We start from the raw sequence: 21,696 nt of genomic DNA, 5'->3' as shown, positions 1-21,696 counted from the left end.
TTAGATTAGTAAATGCCTCAAAGGTAAAGCTTAGGAGTGAAGGATGATGACCCATTGCTGGACAAACGTTGAAAAAGCCGTTAACTTGGCATCTCCATTTACAACTCCTTAGAAATCGAGCGCACATTAAAAAATGCCAATCTATTGTTTTTATGTCATGGAAATTCCGTTTAACTTTAGGATTTTGATGAGAGTTTTCTCCACTTGTTTTCATAAACCATATCATGAGGGTAAAATCGTGCTCCAACGGTGGGAACATTCACCAGGGACTACCACTCGGAATAAGTAGTTTTTGGTTGACTTCTATCGATACGTGTTAATCGAAATGAGATGAGCAATTCCATTTGTCAGCTGAGAACACTGAGGTAGTGTAAACTTGATATTTGGCAACAATTTGACGGAGCTCCAGCACCATAAATAGCTGTTTTGAAGTTGCGTAGTCCCTCACCGCTAGTTAACGAAAAATGTTGCTCGTTTCTTGGTGGGCCTCTCGGTGACGTTCACATGGGTTGGTTGTGTACCCAATATCTGGTGTCATTGTACGCGCCCGGAAGGGACTTGTTAATGTAAGCTCACTTGTGAGCGGATGTGAGTTTGTGAAACATACAGCGTCTCATTGGTCAACCTAGACTGTGAAACTGCCGCTCTAGCGTGACAAACTTTTCCGGCTGTGGAAGCACCCAGAACAGTCGGCTGGCCTTAGCGAGTGTCTCGGTAGAAGCAGAAACATTCACATTTTGGTCACATAGAAATTCGGGCTCAATAGGGTCAGCGCTAGATGACAGCTATAAGGCCATTAGCATCCACAGTCGAGCACACGGATTCCCGTCTGATGGGCGGATTACAGCGACGGCAACCAGACTCTTATAAAATCTTCCCGTAGGGGTTGATAGATCTCGACTGTCCCTAGTTGAGTCGTTTTGCATATTTCGACTAGACTTTGGTATCTCATGAAAGTCGTCCTCATTGGATAACCTGAAATTAACACTTGTGAACTTGGTAAACGAACCTATCCGATCCTTTGAAGTACAGAACAACTAATGGGGTGGCTGGGAGCACTAGTCAGCTTTAGTGCCATACAAAAATGAATGATTGACAGAGTGACAATCATTGATTTATCTGGAGAATGATAGCCAGACAGCTACACTGCAATGCACGTTTCAAGTATAAGCACCATTCATTCACGACCCGCTCACATGAGGAAAGCCATGCTACGGGGAAGTTTGATACCACGAAAACAGACATCTCCAAAGCAATTAAACATTCTAGGTAGATGTGAAGATTTTTTCCACATCAAATTCACTCCGCTTATGATAAAATCATGGGTGAGGTGTCTCATCCGGTGTTCTACTAGACAGTGAAACAAAACTGCCTGAAACCCGTTGGGACAGTGCTTTATGGTTGGAGCCGACTAGTTTTTAGTGTGTTAGTTGGTGTGTTGGTTACTTGGTCAGCACGATACACATGATTTTTTACTGATGAGTACGGACTGATGTTCATCAGAAATTATTGTCACCTCGGTTTTCTTAGCACATCACTTTCAAGTGGATTACTCCGCTCACCTAAATTCATATATCATCTATTGCGCAGCTGATATGCAGACGTCCGATTTCTTGCAGTACAACTACGCAGCTGACTCAAGCGTGATATATGTATAAACCTGTTATCAGTGAGATGTAGTGAGACGCTATTCCCAGTGCAGTCCTCGATGTGCGTGTGTGGTGTATAGTACCTAGACAGTAAGTTTCCAAACAGGGACAATACTGTTAGTAAAAACGCAAACAGTTCACACCCTTTCCTTGAAGACCACAATGGCAGAAATGAGAGATTCCAACGATGGAGAGTACCGGTGAAATCGATGTGTCACGACTTAGTCTTCTTTGCCCTCTGAAAAAAACACATCAACCGGTTGAAAAAGTAGGTAGCGGGCTGGGGAAATAAACTCATTGGCAAATCAATTTGGTTTTCACGAGAGACTCAACTGAGTCTCTCGTTTATGATATTCTAAAAGTGAATGTGCTGCACACAGGCCACCTCATGTTCTAGTTGGCACCATATTCGAGATACCGCAGTATATTTTCATAAAGGGAACTGCTCACAAGGTTGCTGAAAACTCTTCGACAACCCACAACTAGTTTCACCCTTCTTGAGCCTCTCGTGAAAACCAAACTGATTTGCAAATGAGTGTATTTCCCGAAAACAGTCCAATTTGGGTTCAAGTAGAACATAAGGTTGACGGAAACTTGGGGACTATGCCTATCTGATGAGCCCCAAGAAGGGCGAAACCGGTCGTGGGTTGTCGAAGAGTATTCAGCAACCTTGTGAATAGTTTCCTTTCAGGTAGCGGTCTGTTTATCACCAAGAATGCAAGATTTTTCCATCCTCTTCAACCCTGTAACGATGATCCTCCATAGAAAGCAGCCAACATAGTCTAAATGGAGTTGTGGTTCCTCGTAGGCAGTCACTTTTACTGACCTCAAGTTAACTAATAATAATAAGCCAATGAAGTGCAGAAGCTAGTGAAGTGATTTAATGATTCTGTTGAATAAGGTGCGCAATACCATCTCTGTTCCTCCGAGAGAAGCTGGATAATCCCCCCTTAAAAGTACAACTTCTTAACAGCATCGCTATCATCTCCATTTTCTCTATCAGTAAATAATATTCACTCATAAATGTTATAGTTTTCGTGTTGACAGTCGAGGAAGAATGTACGATTCAATGTTCAGAATTCGGTAAGCTACGCAACCTTTAGTTTAAACATGCAGAACCTGAAGCTATCAGTTAGTGGAATGAGGTCAGCTCCTCGGGTTTTTTTGAACACCTTCAATGGCGTGCCAGGTTAAAGCAACTCTGCTTGTCAGTTTCAGGAGAAAAGCTGTTTGAGATTTGCTGGGAACAGTCAAAAGAGTTACGATCCCCGAAGATGACTCTGGCCAACGAACTCCAGTATACCATTGATTGGAAAACGTTCGCATCAAAAATGCATTACTTGTCGGACACGGTCCGTGGAGGATTTACTCTTCATGCCGATCGATCCTCCTGTACTCTCCATTAGCTTTGTAGATGATCCGATAGGTTTTTTGAGCCGATCTTCAAGTGTGTTAACAATTACTGTTCCTCATGCCACAGAATCTCCTGCTCGATTGATTGCATTGGCTACAACCGGTCGTGGTTGTCGAAGAGTATTCAGCAACCTTGTGAATAGTTTCCTTTCAGGTAGCGGTCTGTTTATCACCAAGAATGCAAGATTTTTCCATCCTCTTCAACCCTGTAACGATGATCCTCCATAGAAAGCAGCCAACATAGTCTAAATGGAGTTGTGGTTCCTCGTAGGCAGTCACTTTTACTGACCTCAAGTTAACTAATAATAATAAGCCAATGAAGTGCAGAAGCTAGTGAAGTGATTTAATGATTCTGTTGAATAAGGTGCGCAATACCATCTCTGTTCCTCCGAGAGAAGCTGGATAATCCCCCCTTAAAAGTACAACTTCTTAACAGCATCGCTATCATCTCCATTTTCTCTATCAGTAAATAATATTCACTCATAAATGTTATAGTTTTCGTGTTGACAGTCGAGGAAGAATGTACGATTCAATGTTCAGAATTCGGTAAGCTACGCAACCTTTAGTTTAAACATGCAGAACCTGAAGCTATCAGTTAGTGGAATGAGGTCAGCTCCTCGGGTTTTTTTGAACACCTTCAATGGCGTGCCAGGTTAAAGCAACTCTGCTTGTCAGTTTCAGGAGAAAAGCTGTTTGAGATTTGCTGGGAACAGTCAAAAGAGTTACGATCCCCGAAGATGACTCTGGCCAACGAACTCCAGTATACCATTGATTGGAAAACGTTCGCATCAAAAATGCATTACTTGTCGGACACGGTCCGTGGAGGATTTACTCTTCATGCCGATCGATCCTCCTGTACTCTCCATTAGCTTTGTAGATGATCCGATAGGTTTTTTGAGCCGATCTTCAAGTGTGTTAACAATTACTGTTCCTCATGCCACAGAATCTCCTGCTCGATTGATTGCATTGGCTACCGAATATCCGAAGGTATATGTTGTCACACAATAATTGGAGCAACAGGGAGAGCAGAATTTTTTCGAGTCAGATACAAGCTCGCAAAAAACCAGGTCGTGTCTCCAACCGTTGGTGTAAAGTGAACTGATCATTTATGGTACTCTTCAAACACAAGTGCAGCCTAAAAATATACTTAGACTGGTATTCGAGATATCAAAGTATTTTGTATCCATAAAGTTTGCAGCCTGCAAACCTCAGTCAACTTTCGATAAATGCACTGATGTGCATACCGAATTGGTTTTCACGAAATACCCACCTGAATATCTATGTTCTTCTTCAGTTGGAGAAAACCGAATCAGTATGCGAATTAAGGATTCCGTGCAATCCTTGTCCCAGTAGAACATAAGGTTGATAGAAACTTGGGAACCACGCCTAACTTATGAGTCCAAAGAGAAACGAAGCCGATCGTGCGCTGTCAAAAAGTTCTGTATGTAGTGTATCACGCCTTTTCAGTCAACTGTACCAGGAAAGTGGTGGATTCATTCTCACGCACTATAGCCCACTCTGTGAACCACTCTAAGTACAAGTGAGCGAAAGAACAAGTCTTGCTAACGGAATTATGAAGCGGAAATTTCACACCAATGTTATTGTCTTACCCTATCCAAATGGCAGATGAAACTCCCCGACAAACGTACATTATTTTGTGTATTGCATAACTGCTTCAGTCAACATCACAATGCTTTTATCAGGCCGGTAGTTCCCGGTTTTCAGGATTATTCACCTCTTTTCCAACTAAGTTTACGAGTGATAAATTAAATTGGTGGAGGGCTAGTATTGGTACTACCGTACATTTTCCAGAACTAGGCAGTGAAGCGTATAGTCAGCGAACTACCATTAATTTTTGCGAACACGAGGTCAAAACAGCGTCGCACGAGAGGCAAGAGAATTTATATTGACTCTATGTTGAAAACCGATCGTTTAAGGTAGATCGGTCAGCTGTGGGATCTCCTCGGTTTTTGCTGCCAAGGATACCGTAGGAATCACCATTCTTAGAGGAGCAGATTACAAATCCGTGCCCACTTCGAACTACGGGGTCGACCACATCGTTCTAATAAACACTGAGAGCCACTCTATCCGCATGATAAAATACTTTTTTCTGGTTTGCTGGAGTGCAAATCTGACTACGGCTTCAAATTAAAGTAGTAAATCTGCATTGCTGAGAATGTGTCCCGGAAAAACTTGATGATTCGTGGCTCGAGATTCTGCGGTTCACAAGCCAAAATCAAATGAGCAACTTTATTGTATTGCATAGAAAATTGAATGGTTTATATTACAAAAAAGAGGTGAACTGATGGGATAGAGAATCATGTACAATGTTCCGCAAACATGTGGGGAAGGACACTTGGTCATCCATTGAGACGCTCCATTTGGCTGATAGAAGAGTAAAACATAACATTTTAGGAGAAGGGTGTTAGCGAATTTTTTTTTCGGAATACGATAATACGCGTTTGAAGAGAAGAAAACCAGTTGGGTGGTAATTTGCACACACTACGAGTCTTTCGGGCGTTTTCTGATGCAAATCGGCGATTGCAACTATGATTATGTAAATGGACGGTTCACTTGTGTACTACAGCCCTACACCTAACGCATCTTTGTCGAGCGCCAATCCTCTATCTGCCAACCTTCAAAACCAGGCCTCGTCGACGACAAACAATCGTTCAAAATATTGTATCATGAGCGAATGCTCAAAAGCGCTTGGGATCCTGAAACGGCGACGATTCACTAAGCTCATCAACCAGTGTAGACAGTCTGGCGATTGTTTTCTTTACAAAAATAAGTGCGGAATTTTTTTACGACAGACCTTCCGAAAGCACAAATGAAAGAAAACTCGACCACCAGCGGATACGCAGCAGGGAACGTCAATTCAGAGACCTTCTAAGAGGAATAATAATAATCGTTCACCCCTAGTGCCCTTTTGGCGTCCATAAGCACATGAACTGAGAGTGTCAGGTTGTCCAATCCTAGACTGGATCAGTCAGAATGCAGTGTTTTGAGTTCGAACCACAGACCTTCCGGTCAGTAGTTTCACTCCCTAACTGCTGAGTGTTCTCGGTGGACTCGATAGCCTTCTAGAAATTGTGCGACTGTTACATCCAGATGTACTTAGTTTTTGTAGTTGTTATTCAGTACCCTAGTTAACTGTGCGCGTGTGTACGACTGCAGAAAACTTCACTGCAGATGGCTTGTGAAAGTCAGTTAAATTCGTTTTCCTTAGGCGTCTAACAACTGGAAGCTCGACAAAGACCACCCTTTTGAAGCGCATCTTCAGGCACCTGGTCATTTAGCGACAGGCGACCACTCTAACGTCAAATGGGTCGCAGGTTCCTGCAGTCATGTTGACCGGGAGCCGATAGCGGGACAACAGTTTTGTTAGCAGCGACTAGAATAATATCGGGCACATTTCATGCATCGCAGACACTTAGTGCCAGGTGAATTTATAAATTTCTTCTTAGACTCCATATATGTAGGTCGAAACAATCCACAATGCACAAATCTGGTGACCGGGCAGGGTATTTTTAGGCGCGAGTCGCACGACAGTCTAATGGAGCTACTCACCTCACACTGCATCTGGACCCATTGTCTGAGTCGTCATTCTTACCCTCCTTCGTTCATCTTTGCACTTCTGCGCCATTCTCGCTCTAACTTTTGCTGGAGATACGCCGAATTCCTGGGTAATTGTGCCTGTGTTTGATGCAAACGGATTAGGGTAAGTAACGAGCTACTGATAAGTGAAACAGTAGTTAAAAAGCACAAACTCTTATTCGGCTGTCAGCCTGGGCGACAACTGTTTTGCTCGGAATGTGGAGCTACACAGGTGTTCCGTTGTGGGCATTTATCCGGGTTAACGAACGAAAATGAAACAAGAGAAAACGGACTGTCAGTTGAGGCAGAAATCACTTGAATCTGAGCCCCCTGACGAGAGTTTTCGTGATCCTGAAAAAAACGCACTTTTTCTATCAACCTTAGGAAGGAAAGACAAGGTCCTAGCAACTGTCACCCTTTTAAAAATAATTCTCTGCTCTCAATGGGGTCTGTGCAAACAAGCCACCTGGTTTTTAAAGTCTAAAAGTGTAACGTAGGTAATGTCTGGACCAATCAGGAAATTCTCTTCGCAATCTTTGTGAGTACTAACGGTTAGCGTCGAAATACTGCGGCTAAAAGACCTTGCTGAGAAAAATATCACAAAATTCCGTTGCTTGCGGAGTACCGGTGTACAGGTCAGAAGCGTCTAAACATATCAGACTTGTCAACCCAGACACGCTGTGTTGAACTTCAAAATCTGTCAACCAGAGACGACAGGTGATTTCTCCGAAATGATAGGTTTGACGGCTGACTGGATGTGATCCGGAGAAATTTCACTAACTGGAGCCAGACTGCAGGTCGTCTGTGAATATAATGAAACCATGTTAGCCAGTACCTGTGGGGCCAAGTAGGGAATACAATATTCTTCCAAGAGGAAATTATAACTGAAGCACGAGGAATCCATATGCTGGCAGAAGGCTTGTCCATAGAATTTCAGTATTCAGGGTTGCAAACAACTACTGAATCACGGGATCTTATTAGAATAAATCTGCACTAGTAAGACACCTCACGTAGTTTTCAGACAATATTATATAGCGACCTCTGAGCTGACCAGGCATGGAAGAAAATTATAATCATTTTGAAGTACAGCTTGGATGGTGTGGTTTTCGACCAGCTTAATTCCTTCAAGACAAGAAAACGTCAATCATGGTTTTACTTGCTAAACGGTCTGGCGATATCATACTTTCTTATGAGAGTTACAGCTGAACACTAAATATTATGCACTGCGATTGATCAGTCAGTAAGCTAATGGGATCGTGCGCGAACACCACTTGAACACAGAACGCAAATTATAGGTGCCAAACGATCAGTCCCTCCGTTGATCAACATAAATTAAGATAAAATGTCTATGTCCAAACTTCTTTGGCGGTTCGTTCGATCGCATTAATCGGGTGACAGAACGGCTTCAGAACTGGAAGCGTAAACCTAAAATGGCTGAAAGACTCCATGAAACTCAAATGAAGCTGACAAAGGTTTCAGGATCCCAGTGGTCAGCTTGAGATCAGTCAAGTGAGCACTCATACTTTACAAAAGTACGCAAGGTGACCCGCGTGTTACAGCTTCAGCTTGCGATCAGTCAAGTGAGCACTCATACGCAAGTACGCAAGGTGACCCGCGTGTTACAGCCATTTAGAGCACATCATTTCCATTTCGATGGTTCCAGTAAACCGTTGTTCCGTCTGCAACCTCCAAATTGTGGAAAGTTTTCTATCAGACCCCTAGAGAAGCGTAGCACGGGTAAGTAGCCTATGGCAAAAATCAATTTTGGGGAGCAAACTATGTTTCTACAACCAGCATTAGGCTGTTCCAAATGTCTCAGCTGGTGGAGAGGACAGTGGCCTAATGCTATCAACGAAATGGAGGGGGAAATATCCTGAGGAGTCATCCCAAACACCTCCAGAGCCTTCTTTATTGATCGTATGGGGACAAATGGGTGACGGTCGATTGTGAAGTTATCCATCCCATTTCGTTCACACACACATATGATCACGCTTTCAGTGAAAGGGTTGGGTCTCTCTCCCTACTCTGGAGCGAACAGCCCAAAAGTAAGGATCAAGTTCGTTCGGTGACATTGAAATTGTCGCACCCAGAAGAGGCCACTCTCAACCGATTTCCTCAAGTCGATGCATCTTACGAAAATGAGATCCTAAGCGGTCCTGAACCGATCTCAACGTAATAACAGTTCCCACGTGAACTGCTGATGGTTATTTAAGCCAGTTATTCAGGGAAATCGAGAGTGACATGGCTTATGCCTGTACGCCGTACCGCCTTTTCGCCTACTGCCTGCTTGGTTCTGATAAGCGGTCCCGATCTCAACGTAATAACAGTTCCCACGTGAACTGCTGATGGTTATTTAAGCCAGTTATTCAGGGAAATCGAGAGTGACATGGCTTATGCCTGTACGCCGTACCGCCTTTTCGCCTACTGCCTGCTTGGTTCTGACTTTTATACTCCTATTATGGGTTCGAGGGTCCTTCAGCTGTCTCAGTACGGTTTGAGATCACATTCACAGTAAACCGGGCGTTGCGTTCGAACTCACTGAATTATTCGACTGCACCCCTTTGCTTGCTTAAATCCGTCTTTTTTCAAAATTAAGTTGAGAATCTTATAGATGAGAATTCCAGCAAAATCAGGATCAAGTATTTTGGTTTGAGGGTCCCCAGGCTTGTATTCTCGTCCATGCTACGTGCTGGACATTCCATACCAGCATCTGTCAAATCTTATGGTTTCTAGAAGACTATTTACTATTCTCTGCAACCCCATGTGTCTCTTCGCTGTCAGTATTTACGCACGAAAGCACGTTCACTTTTTTCAGGCCACTAGAGAGCCTGTCTTACGAAAAAGTAGGGATCACATGCTTGTGTGTGTGAAAACAAGTCTATGGAGTTTGGGCATAAGCAGTAGTATAGACATATTTCCATTCCAAAAATACCAACTTGCACTGCAAAAATGTTATTCATGATCGGATGCAAGATAACTAGTGCACGAAATAGTGAGGTCGCACGGAGCTTCGGTAGGCAGAATGTTGAAACATTATTGCCACGAGTCTGTAGCGATGTACTGTCTAACATCAGTTGGCGGTCCGTATTCTAACTTGGTCTATTTTGCGTGAATGCAAACAAAATACCAAATATTTCTCCAGGCTAGCTGTGGAGAACAGCTGGGCCCATCCATCTTTCATGGCATCACCGAATGTGTAGGAGTTCCATCTAACTAGGAAGCATATATCTACCGGTATTTCAAGTGATACTCTTCACTAAAATGAATTTGATATTCTCTTGACGAGCTGAAGATCAGGGCTCCACATTTTTGTCGACGCCACGTTGGTCATCAGTCTGAGTGGAGACCAGTCAACCCGCCGTTGGTCAACTAAAAGTTGAAAATTCACACAAATACTATTCAAAATACTGGCGGAGAAGATGGAGCTATGTCAGGTACTAGCTAAAAGTTGAAATTCACACAAATACTATTCAAAATACTGGCGGAGAAGATGGAGCTATGTCAGGTACTAGCAGAAGTGGTGCCGGGATGCCAGCGACCGACTCTTTCGTTACGACACCGGCTTTAAAGCTCTGAACTATAGTTAAGATGAAATGTTTCCATTAGTCACCGTGCTCCTTGAGTACGTCAGGTGACGGTAGAACTGGAGCCGAGGCTGCTCCACGTGTCCACCTAAAGAGCTTTGGAAAAGGATATCAGAGTTAATAAGACGGTAGTGGTAACCAACAGACGATTCCTCACCAACAATGTAGTTGACTTTATCAAACGGAAGCCGATTGCGCCGTTCACTACTTCCTCGTCCCAGAACTGTGGATGTTGACAACTGCTCAGGATCAAACAATGCAGACATGAGAGCGCAAGTAGCTCGAGTCCATTCGCTCGATGCCTTGTACATCGACCATGGTCGCCCCAATAAGATATTCGGATTCTCCCCGATTTCCCGTTTCGTGCGGCCATATTCCGTCCAGTCAATTTCTCCCGGAAATTCGTCCTGCAAATTCAACCAATTCTGATCCGTATTGGAATTCGTTTGCTGTTGTTGTGTGGGGTCACAGGCCTGTTGTTGCAAGTCATTCTCGGGAACACCTGTATTCCACGGCGTTCCGGTATCTGCCTGAACTCTGCTATGATGCTCCACGCCTAGAAGCAAACACTCACCGGGTGAACTAGTCTCCGGTTCATGGGAGTCTGTGTAAAAGCTGAGCTTTGGTAACGTTTGGGTTGGGAATGTGGATACAGCAGAGGTAATCGTCAAACCCGGCTGAATGCTAGACAGCTGCGGGGGAGATGCAGCTGTTGGGACCAGTGCGGATGCTGTAGTCTTGATAAATGGATGTGTCGTGGGCCCTGGAGAAAAAGGAAAGTATATAAACCATTTATTTTCACGGAAGATTTATAAGGGCCTTATTGTTACATTGACTCACTGGGAGAAAACAAGGGGTACCAGATTTATGAATAAAAGTACGAAATTTGTCTCACCAGACTGATAGCTGGATCGTTATCGTTAAGCTTGTTTACTACCAGTGTGCGACTGCTTTATTAAGTACGGTTATACTTATATTAGTAAACACAATTGGCCTTTATCTGAACTCGCTGATGATCGATTTATCAAAACACACACGATACCTGCACTCTATTATTTGTTCATCAATAGTGGAACGGCAATACAGTGCTAGTGTAGCCTTATCTCGGTAAGAAGGCCTTGAGGCATGCTTACTGTGACTGAGTTTCATTCACAAGATAGCTGAATGGTTTGGACGCTAGTCTACTGTCCGGAAAGTCCATGGTTGGAACCGAACACGCGAATTTACTGACCGGAAGGTTCGTGGTTCGAATCCGACCTCCGCCACTCGACTTCCCCTGTCTAGGCTTGGGCAACCTGGCAGTATCCCAGCCCTCGTGCTTCCTTCGGGTGGCATGGCAGTTAGGCACCGGAAGGGGGCTACAGCTGAACGCTTTCTTTTTTTTTTTCATCTCAGTCCTCGCGCAGCTGAATAATTTTGTTTTAGGTTCATTTAACAGTATAGGGCTTGGTTAGCCATACAGTGGATGTGAACGTATGGCTGATGCAATAATTACGGTGGAATAATGAGGTGTATTTGCAACCATTGTTCCAGAAATCAAGGGGCGAGGAACTGAGCATCCGGTAGTAAAAAGGCCAACCACCACTACGTGAGAAGAAAATGAACTTCGGCATATCGGAAGTCAACGAATTAATCAGATGTCTATTAAAAGGAGCATATTCCTAGCACATTTCGGTAGGCTAAGCACACAAATCGATCATGCCACAAGGACATACAGCATCACGCTCTAGAATACAAAATGAGCAAAAATTAGACCGAGGTCGAAAGATGCCCGCAGACCAAGGATTATGGCATTTGATCAGTTATCCGATGATTCTGTACAAATACCCTGTGAAACCCCACGTGATAACTTTGGTGGGATGAACACGTGAAAACTTATTGCTTGTTTTGATGAGTTTGCTACATGCAAATTCGATTCGAAGATGAGTCAGGTCACACAACGCAATGCACCTTGGTCAGCTGTCTGTGCGGAAGTATTCAGAGGGATGCGATAACCTTCGAACAAGAGATGACTGAGACTATAGCTGATAAACTTCATAATCAGTTTAGTCAAACGGCGGAACCACATACTTACTTAATGCAATGTCTGAGTTATGCTCCGTCCATGGTGCCTGTCGTGTACCTACTCGGGGTCCCCGGTAGGTTCGTTTGGCCGGTCGTGTCAAGTTGGGACGTCGTCTACGTGGTCGTTCTACCATCCTGTGTGAGGATCGTTTAATATTTTCCAGAGCTAAAAGTACAGATAACAAATCCAATATCGCAAGGCCGTCAAAATAATGATGGTGAAATGTATGACGAGAACATCCTCACAGTGGTTAAAAACACCAGTCCCACGGGGACCACTGGTTAAATACAACACGATCCAAATTACAGCTGGCCCCGAATAAACCACAGCAACATGCGTACACTTCAGGTCCTCTGGCAGGCAGAAAAGATCTATCAGACCCAAATTGTTAGTTCGTGAAAGGTCCTCTTTGTCGCTGGCGGTCCACGATCCCAGAATTAACTTTTTCGGAATGACAGCTGGGCGTGGCAACCTGGCTTGGGTTGGACGACCAGGAAGTAGTGTGTTCCTTATGACTTCTACGAAAAGCACACATCATCCCTGAAGCTGAAGCATACTGTGACTGGACGGCTTGTTTAAAGTCAGGGATTGAAGGAATATTGTGTGCGAAATCATTTTATTTGGGCTTTCCTAAGTTAGATGCTTTAAATTCGGTAGGATTATTATTATAAAACCATATTATTATTATAAAGTAGTACTCCTGTGTAACAATACTATCTTCCAAGTCGCCACATGGCCGCTTAAGCCAGTGGAAGAAGGTAGAATGGGTGCCTCTCAACTATAGCTACCTCTCCCGTACAGCACAGGTGGCCTAATGTTACCCACTGGGTGTGACCCATGCTCACGATCTAAGTAGATATTCGCTTAACGTGTTGGTTCAGTCAAAAAGACACTGCGTGCCTTATCGCCATCATAGATTGTAGGAAAGTAGTTGTACGAGGACTGAGTTTTGGAACTGGGTGCGCGGCAAATGAAACCAACAAGAATCTGTTTACATACTGTGCTCATAAATCATTCAGGATATACAGGGTTCGATGCCAACAATATGGAGTCCGCTATCGGAAAAAGAGACTGAAGGCTTTCTGAGAACGTTATAAAAACGGTGAAGATAACTAAGTATATCTGCCGAAGAAGTTAGGTTTTCTCGAAGCAATCCGATCGACGTAAGCTCGTATAGCGAGTGCACTTCACTTAGTTCACTTTTCACTCACTTCTCTTAGTTAAGTATCATTAGTTAAGTCCATCAATTTTGTTTGCACCGCTACCACCTACATCACGTGCGACGCGTACAAACTTTGTCCCAATCAGGTCAAGTTGCTTTTGTTCACCTGTCAGGTGGGAATCGCCGTGTGTGATTTCCCATAGTGTTTTCACATTACGTACAATAAATAACTCGTGCGTACACACAGAACAGGACTCAAAAGGTCCACGGACGACTGAGGGATCTCACTGTGCCAGAACACGCCACGCACATACTGAAACAATATACATACCCATTTTTCCAAGATAAGTTCTGAACACAGTACTGACTAGTGTGTAACAGTCAAAGTGTTCTATCGGCGTCACCAAACGCGCATGGCGCGAATAATTGGTTATGGCTATCATGTCAAAACCATCCCAAGCAATTCTTTTTTTCAAAATCTCACTGAATCCAGAAAGGCCTATTGTTGTGGGTTGAAAAATTGAATCAGACGACCTTTAAATGAATAAATTCATGTGGCAACATTCAAGAGAGTTAATCACGTTAGCGACGACTGATCCAGTTGGAACTGGCTTATTGAGTGACTGGTACCAATCAATGATGCTAGGCACAAAGTCTGATAGTACGTAGTAGCAAAAATGCATACTAATACCAAGCTTAAGCGCCGCTATATTGCATCCAGGGTTTTTGTTTGCTGTCCAAATACACTGTCTCATGACTGATTATGCCAAAGCACTGAGGTCTTTTAACACTGATGATGACAACTGAGGGGGGCTAATCGCTCCCATCCGAATTGCAACACGAATCGACAGTGATGCTTGTTTCTAGCTTTTAACCCTTGAGATTCTCACAGAACCACAATAATTGCTTTACGAAACAACTTGACTTGCTAGTTATCAAGCGATAAAATAACGCTATTCTGCTACTCCAGCTATGTAAACTTGGACTGCTGCAATTAGCTTGGCCGCATTATTTGTTACCGATTGAAGCATTCTATCCAGTCAACTTCCTGTCTTCTGTTACGAGGCTATTGGCTGATCGTTTGGTCGTAACACCCTTCCGGTGCCCATCCGCCATGCCACCCGAAGAAAGCACGAGGGCTGCGATATTGTCAGGTCACCCAAGCCTAGACTGGAAAAGTCGAGAAGCGAAGGTCGGGTTCGAACCACAGACCTACCGGTCAGTAGATTCGCGCTCTAACCACAGAGCTATCTCGCCCCCTATTTGCTGATCACCTTTGAATGAATCCGTAGAACGAGAGCCCCAATTTACGTTCACTTTCCTCAAAGTTGAAGGTTTTTTTGGCGAAAAGACAAAAATGCTGCGTGTTTGTGAAGGACTCATGCATGCATTTCGCCGTTGGAAAATTGATCGTGATTAGAATGAGACAGCAGGACAACTAAACAAATGATTTCATCACAAGCTTATCCAAGTGCTTTACAATTCTTCAGGCCATTTAGTACAAACTCCACGTTCGGTGTCATGGTTGCTAGTTGCAACCATCGGATTGCCTAGCTTCGGTCGCGCTCGTGCAAGCAGGACGTCTAAACATTCGACAACGGTGTTTGTTTAGTGAATGTAGGCACTTCCATTAAAGCAGGTTCATGCTTCAGATGCTGTTCGGTCGTCGAAGCATACGCCTAATAGATACAACACAGGTATCCTGAGGATGTTGGTTTAGGTGATTACCGAGAGATAGCTAGTACAGCGGGAGTTGGAACACCTACGGAATCCCGCAGGAACTGGAGCCTGAGGGGGTCAATTAAAATGGAGTGTGCTAGGGGAACCGACGTAACCAAGCACAAGAAGTTCATTCTTTCGTGCGCCCTGAAAGGTCTGGTTAAGAAAAGCATACGTTTAAGCCTGTCCGACTTCTCAGGCCTCCAGGTGGCTATAGAGTTAATAATTCGACTTACTGTATCAGAAGCGCAAACGCCCTAAAAAACCGTAGTTGCTTTCTTTGCCTACTAGGGGTAGTTTTTTTTAATAAGAACTTTGCATCCTATGAGTAGATTATGCGCTCTTGTCGAAGATTATCGCTTCTACTATCAGTTGTAAACAAGATTTGACTCGTGCTCTTCGCTGTGAACTGTCTACGTCCTGTAAAGTCCTTATCTCTGTTGGAACATGAATCTCCACCTAGCAGCATGGACATACACGCTGTTCTGCAGTCAGGCGGTAAAGACAAACAAGCGAGATATAATATAAGAGATAAACGACTGCCTTTCGTCATAACTTCGCGAGATACGCACCAAGCTAATCAGCCCACCTGACAATCTCGTTCCTGCAGTGCTGTCCGATTCCCGCGAGTTCACTTGATGTGCCAGTTCCTGTAAAACCGGCCTCAACGGGGCGTCAGCAATGGATCCTCCACGACATTGCTGCTGGTTTGTCATAAGTGCAGCGCCATCTATTGATAAATCGTTCTGGACAGCGATTGATCTGGTTGGACGTACGGGTTGTACACTGGGATTATCGCTTACCGCATCAACTGTGATGGAAGCGGGTGGATTGAGGAGCGCTGGGGACAACAATGGTCTCAAGGACTCCATCTGACAGAAAATGAGAAGCAAGAACTTCCACATCGTTATTTTTGAAATCAAGGATGTATATACTAACAGATAAATAAATAAATAAAATAAATAAAGAAATTAACAGGGCGGTTGTCGTTAGCTTGGGTTCGAATCCGAGTCCAAGAAGTAGTCCGCGATTTCATCCGTGCAGTTATCTAGGCCCAAAAATAATAGCTACTGTTTGGATGTACTTTGGGAGAAATGAGTGAACGTGACACCATTCTTCCTCAGCGCGAACCCGCGCTAGAGCCAAATTGATTTTCCCAACCTTAAAAATAAGAGCTGTATGGGTGCGTTCAAGGAGTAAAAACCATCTTGGAGGCGAACTCTTGATGACACAGTGACTAGCTACTGACGTCCATAAAGAATGTCAACTTTATGAGGATCAGTGTAGACTGAATTGGTCATGGTAAACGGACTGAGCCGCTCTCTAACACGCATAAGACCACTGGATGACGCTGGTTTAGGCGGTGAACATATGAACTGTACTTTAGGAGTCTAGACTAAATATCCGGAGTTCATGCTATATCAGTGATCCAGATGCTGAAATCTCATCCGGTGGGACAAGGAGGACATAGTGCTGCATTCCCAGTCGATTAAGACATCTGACCATACAGATCGTTGGGCCCTCATTAAGATAACTGTCGTATCGTGGATGAACTAATTTCCCGAACAAGAAACAAGACCACTGTTGAGGTCATGACAGCGCGTGCGCCTCACCGGTTCGAGGTGAGCGAAAAGTCACTGCTGTGCTGCTAATCGTTACTATATTAGATTCATTATCCTAGTTGAAAAACAGCATGCGATTTTGATTACTTACTATCAGCTAATAACACTGCGAAAGTGATTCAGCGAAGGAGCTTTGACAAAACGTTGAGGATAATTGACTTGATGGAGATTCCGTCCTGTAAGTAACACAATCCACGCTAAAGAGCCCGAAAGCACTGTGGATCATCTTTATTGAGAATCATTAGCAGTCTGAGTTCGAATTAATCGAACTGTTGTTAAGCCGCTCGTGCCCGAACGGTCGCGCGGTCAAATTACTAGGCCAAAGGTCATGGGTTTCGTGAGATGCGCATTGCTGGTGATTCCCAGAATTTCCAAACCTCCCAACCAACACAACAACCGATTTGTATGTAAAGTCCAGCGTCAGTCACATCGGCGTGTATGGCACACATAACGTGGTGCTCGCTTAAAGCGACCATAGCCAACAACAACATTCCGGAGAGCTGTAAAATTTCCAAGGAAAATTTATGCTGGAGAAAAACTTCCCATCCAGCCACAGCACAGATGAAGTATCAGCATATTTTTGAGCGAGCTTTTCGCATATGACTGGCTTGCAGGTTCTTTGTTTGTTAGATTGAGTAAACATATGCGAGACTAACGTATAACGCTGGATGGTATGTAAAACTGGAACCTCAACTTGTACTAATTCAGATTATCCAGGGCTGTGTAGCCGTCCAGTAAGACTATATTCAGGGTTGACAAGTGCGCGTTCATCATCATTATCACCAAAGACAACATCAGTGCTGACACTGATGCTTCACAACCATAAGGTTCGTCGACTTATATTTAAAGCCCTTGAGTAAAAAGTAGGTGAGGGACCTATATCAAGCATTCTGAGGTGCTTACACCTCCAAGCGCTCAAACAGACAACCCCACGAACGCCACTGACATCGACTGGCCGCCATTTATTGCAATGTCTCCGGCCAAGCACAGGCGGGGTCACGGAGAACCCATCCTGGAAAGCGTAAAACACCCAAAGTCTTCGTGATCTTTTTCGTGCCTTTCTATCAAATCATGCGTTGCCCACCTGGAGGTTCGCGCCATTTTGAAGGATGCACGGAGAACAACATTTGCCTCGGTAGGCGGTGCAAACACTTGGCGAAATTCTTGAAGAGAACCACGCCACCATTTGTGGTTGTTTTGGTAGGATAATGAAACAGACATATGCTTTACATTATACGTCAATTTAACACAGTACCCCCTAGAGCATTTATCCCCTAATGATAGATTGGAAGATTCATTATAAAAAAATCCCCAAGTTAACGTGGTGTTTAGGGTAGATTGGCTGATAGCCGAAGCGATCTACTCCACACCTGCCAGCGCGTCACTTGTCTGAGTATGTTGAGGTTTTTCTCGCTTTCATACGTGTGACAATAGATCTCATGCTATATGAATTGAGATATCGGACGGGTTTGCATGATAAGGCGGCCACGCAGGCTTCCAAGATCGATTGGTTACGAGTGACGAGAACTCAGTAGCACTCTAATGGTCAGAAAGTCAATTTTACTACGACAATTGCAGTCAAGTCTCACTACATATTTGAGCAGGAGCTCATAATATTGATATCCAAGTTTTGGACTGTATTTGAGTCAAACTTCATAAAGTGGTCGGGACATTATTCTAAAGACCACTGAAAACTTCGACAGTCTACGACCGGTTTCAGCCTTCTTGAAGCTCATCACGAAGAAGTTCAAAAGCGAATCTAAACTGCACCATCTGGACACCGGCATCCTTTGCAACGGATTCGGTATATTGTTTATAACTACCTCAAGTGCCCACTCAGAAGTGAAAGTTGTCTGAGATACGCAAAAACACTCCAGAAATCTTTTGTCTGTTCGATTTTCAAAGATTTTTATGTTCCGACTAATTTATCAAAAAAGCCTTGCTCTTCGAAGATGTGATGTCAAGTATATATAACTCCTCCATCACGAACCGGTAGGCGCATTTTTCTTGACCGAGTGTGCTTAAAAAGAGACGAGTGAACGCGATTAGCAATTTTACGAGGACAAGCTCTGAGTGCGCAGATGAAACCGGAATGGCTGCTTCGATAACCATTAGGCCCGCGGCACGTGCCTGCATCATCGTTGTCATCAGAAATTCTTCGTTGAGTCCAAAATCCTCCTTGAATCTATTCACAAGGTTACTCAGGACTCTATGATAGCTCATGACCGGTTTCGCCCTTATGGGGTTCATCAGGCAGGGACAGTCCCCGAATTTCCGTCAACCTTACATCTTACCCAGGCCCTCATAGAAGAAAAATGAAAAAACAGCTTCTCGTCCCATAGCCTGGAATGCCTTTCTTCTCAGTAGCCACAGAAAACATGCACTATCGTTTTTTGGAAAGTTCGACACATGGATTTGTTTTACTCAGAGCTTATAGGTAGCAGTGCGTGGAAGAAAACAACTACTTTATTAAATTTGACTCGGATGTAAATGAGCAGTCTGGTCTTCCCAGTCAGTTTTGGACGATCCGAAAACATAGCTCACGAGGAATAGACGCACGTAGACAGTGGTGGATCGTTCGGACGGAATGACGCTCTGCATCCGTGCCAAATGGGAGTCTAACCAGACATTCGAATCATCTATACAACACATTAGACCAAAATTTTCGGATTCCTCCTCCTGAGTTCCCAATGCACGGCCATCTTACCCCTCATCTCTTTACATGAACGGTGGACGCCACACCTCTCAATATGGATCCCTCCGAAAAGAAGTCATCTTCCTAAAGAGTACGCAGCAATACCTTGATGGCAGTCTGAAGAGACTGTGGAGTTTCAGCCAAAATTGCGTCCTGCAATCGGTGTAGACACAAGTATACACACTCAGAAGCGAATTCGGTGCATCGGCAGGGATTCATACGAATGGCGTCTAGTACTGCAATGAAGCGAAGACTGTCTGGATACCGTAGACATGACGACTCGAACCTGGACTTTGGTGAACAAAGAAACCTCTGGAATAGGTCACATTAACAAACGTATCTATTGCTGTTCTCTGAATTATTCAGCCAAAATCCTTTTATCCGCTGTACATTCTTCCACCGTCTCAAAGTGATGAAAATAACTCCTTCCAATGGGATACGATACAACATTGCAAACTCTTTAAATGCATTGGTTAACACCAGCGTGGATGGAACAAGGAAGTTTCTTTTCAGTAAAGAAAATTTGAAGTCAGTAGAGCGTTGGGGACATTGTCGACCAAATTCAGTAATACCATCACAGCGTCTTCATGAGTCTTGTTGCAAGTTCTATTGTTAATGAAGAACGAGAGCAAAGACAGCAGGCCAGTGGGCGTTGAGCATTGTGTTCACTTTCCGGGGGCTCTAACATTTGTTTTATTTTAGACTCGGAAGAATAAGCATTTTTGACTTACACAACCACTTGCATAGAAATTTGATTATGACGCAAGACTCACCTGGAACCTAGTTGAATCTCTCGTTTGTGATGTTCAGCTGGGTTCTACGTGAGTCTCCCGTCAAAAACAAATCGATAAGCAGACGAGTGTATCGGTCAGAGTTCGTGCGATTTGAGTCCAATAAGAACATACGGTTAACGGAAACCCGTGAAGTGCACCTTCCTGATGAGTCCCAAGAAGGGCAAAACCGGTCGTAGGTTGTCGAAAGGCTTTCGGCGACCTTATAAGTAGTGTCGAACGCCAAAGTAATCTTTAAGCAACACCCTGGTTTCCTTTTATCTGTGCTACGTAGCGTGCTAAAACAGGGAGATATTTTGAAGGTGTGATAATTCCGACGTTTCGGTTATTGCGAGTAAGCTTTCTCGATAAATCGTACAAACAAAATCAGCAACAGGCAGCGAATGAGATATCGTTGGAAAAATGATAATGAAACCTGATTCGTGAATGGATTACGTGAGCAATGAAGGACAATGTGGTGACTGATGCACTTTGCTGTGAAATGTGTGTGTCTGTGTGTCGAATTCAGAGGACTATGTTGCATCAGTCTGTGTCTGTGAGGTGTGCGTGCGACGTTGGTCAGGAATACTGCATTCCATGCGATTTGTGTCAACGCATCAGGCAGGTGAGCCTTACCCAGCTGGCTGAAAGACAAATCAAAACTATGTAATTAACACAGGTTGAGCAGTTTTGGATCTCGAAATACACTCATTTGCAAACAAATTTAATTCTTCGGGAGACTCACCTGGAGCCCAGCTGAATCGCTCATTTGTGATGTTTCCAGGTAATTGGGTGTGCTGCATCAGGCCGCCTCATGTCTCAGTCGCTACGATATTCGAGATATCGCGACACATGGGGCGCGCCTTCGACACACAATCCGTTTTTATGCAAAACTCTTGTGGGTGAAATAAAAACTTTAACCCCAAAATGTTGTACTTCTTCGCATATGTGCTCAGTCCAAAAATCACCCTCATCTGCCGTCACTTTTTTGCGGCTTTGTCTACGGAGGCAAAGGAACCAAATGGCAGTCACCTCTTATTTTCTTGAACACAACCGCAAGTTATCAAAGTTTCTGTACGACCGGCTTCCAGTTAATCGACGGCTAACCGAAGACGAGTTGGGCAACCGCAAGGCCCTTCTGAAATATGGAAGGCCCTCACGTGAGGTGTAGCAGTTTGTGGCGGATGAATTCGGTAAGATTCTTATTACTCAGGATATATACAACTACCGCCGGAAGTGTTGACCGCCTATGTTGAGTAGGTACCGCATAGTTGGGTTTTAATTAGGCAGATGATATGCCTTCGGTCCTGGCAAAACTTCGGGAGACCGGACGCGTGCTTGTGTGCCAGTCAGAGAAAGGTCACTATAGCCACATATGCTTCTCCCGATGGCAGCAAATAGCGTTGTTCCGAGGCCTTCC

At 44.0% G+C, this 21,696-nt stretch overlaps 2 protein-coding genes across 2 annotated transcripts in view; one reads left to right on the top strand and one right to left on the bottom strand.

Moving 5' to 3' along the window:
• Nucleotides 1–5,310: 5,310 nt before the first annotated feature.
• T265_02249 (hypothetical protein) overlaps nucleotides 5,311–21,696 on the bottom strand; it is a gene marked incomplete at both ends in the record, with an annotated part of 41,025 nt that continues 24,639 nt past the window's right edge. Inside the window, 5 exons of the mRNA XM_009166453.1 lie at nucleotides 5,311–5,447; nucleotides 6,633–6,758; nucleotides 10,401–11,006; nucleotides 12,318–12,473; nucleotides 15,779–16,061. Of these exons, the coding sequence (XP_009164717.1) occupies nucleotides 6,634–6,758; nucleotides 10,401–11,006; nucleotides 12,318–12,473; nucleotides 15,779–16,061 (1,170 nt within the window). The remainder of the gene's footprint in view (nucleotides 5,448–6,632; nucleotides 6,759–10,400; nucleotides 11,007–12,317; nucleotides 12,474–15,778; nucleotides 16,062–21,696) is intronic.
• T265_02248 (hypothetical protein) overlaps nucleotides 21,572–21,696 on the top strand; it is a gene marked incomplete at both ends in the record, with an annotated part of 3,467 nt that continues 3,342 nt past the window's right edge. Inside the window, one exon of the mRNA XM_009166452.1 lies at nucleotides 21,572–21,678. Within this exon, the coding sequence (XP_009164716.1) occupies nucleotides 21,572–21,678 (107 nt within the window). The remainder of the gene's footprint in view (nucleotides 21,679–21,696) is intronic.

The sequence above is a fragment of the Opisthorchis viverrini genome (genome assembly GCF_000715545.1).
Source record: "Opisthorchis viverrini unplaced genomic scaffold opera_v5_26, whole genome shotgun sequence".
NCBI classification, from domain to species: domain Eukaryota; kingdom Metazoa; phylum Platyhelminthes; class Trematoda; order Opisthorchiida; family Opisthorchiidae; genus Opisthorchis; species Opisthorchis viverrini.
This window is presented reverse-complemented; position numbering and strand designations above follow the sequence as displayed.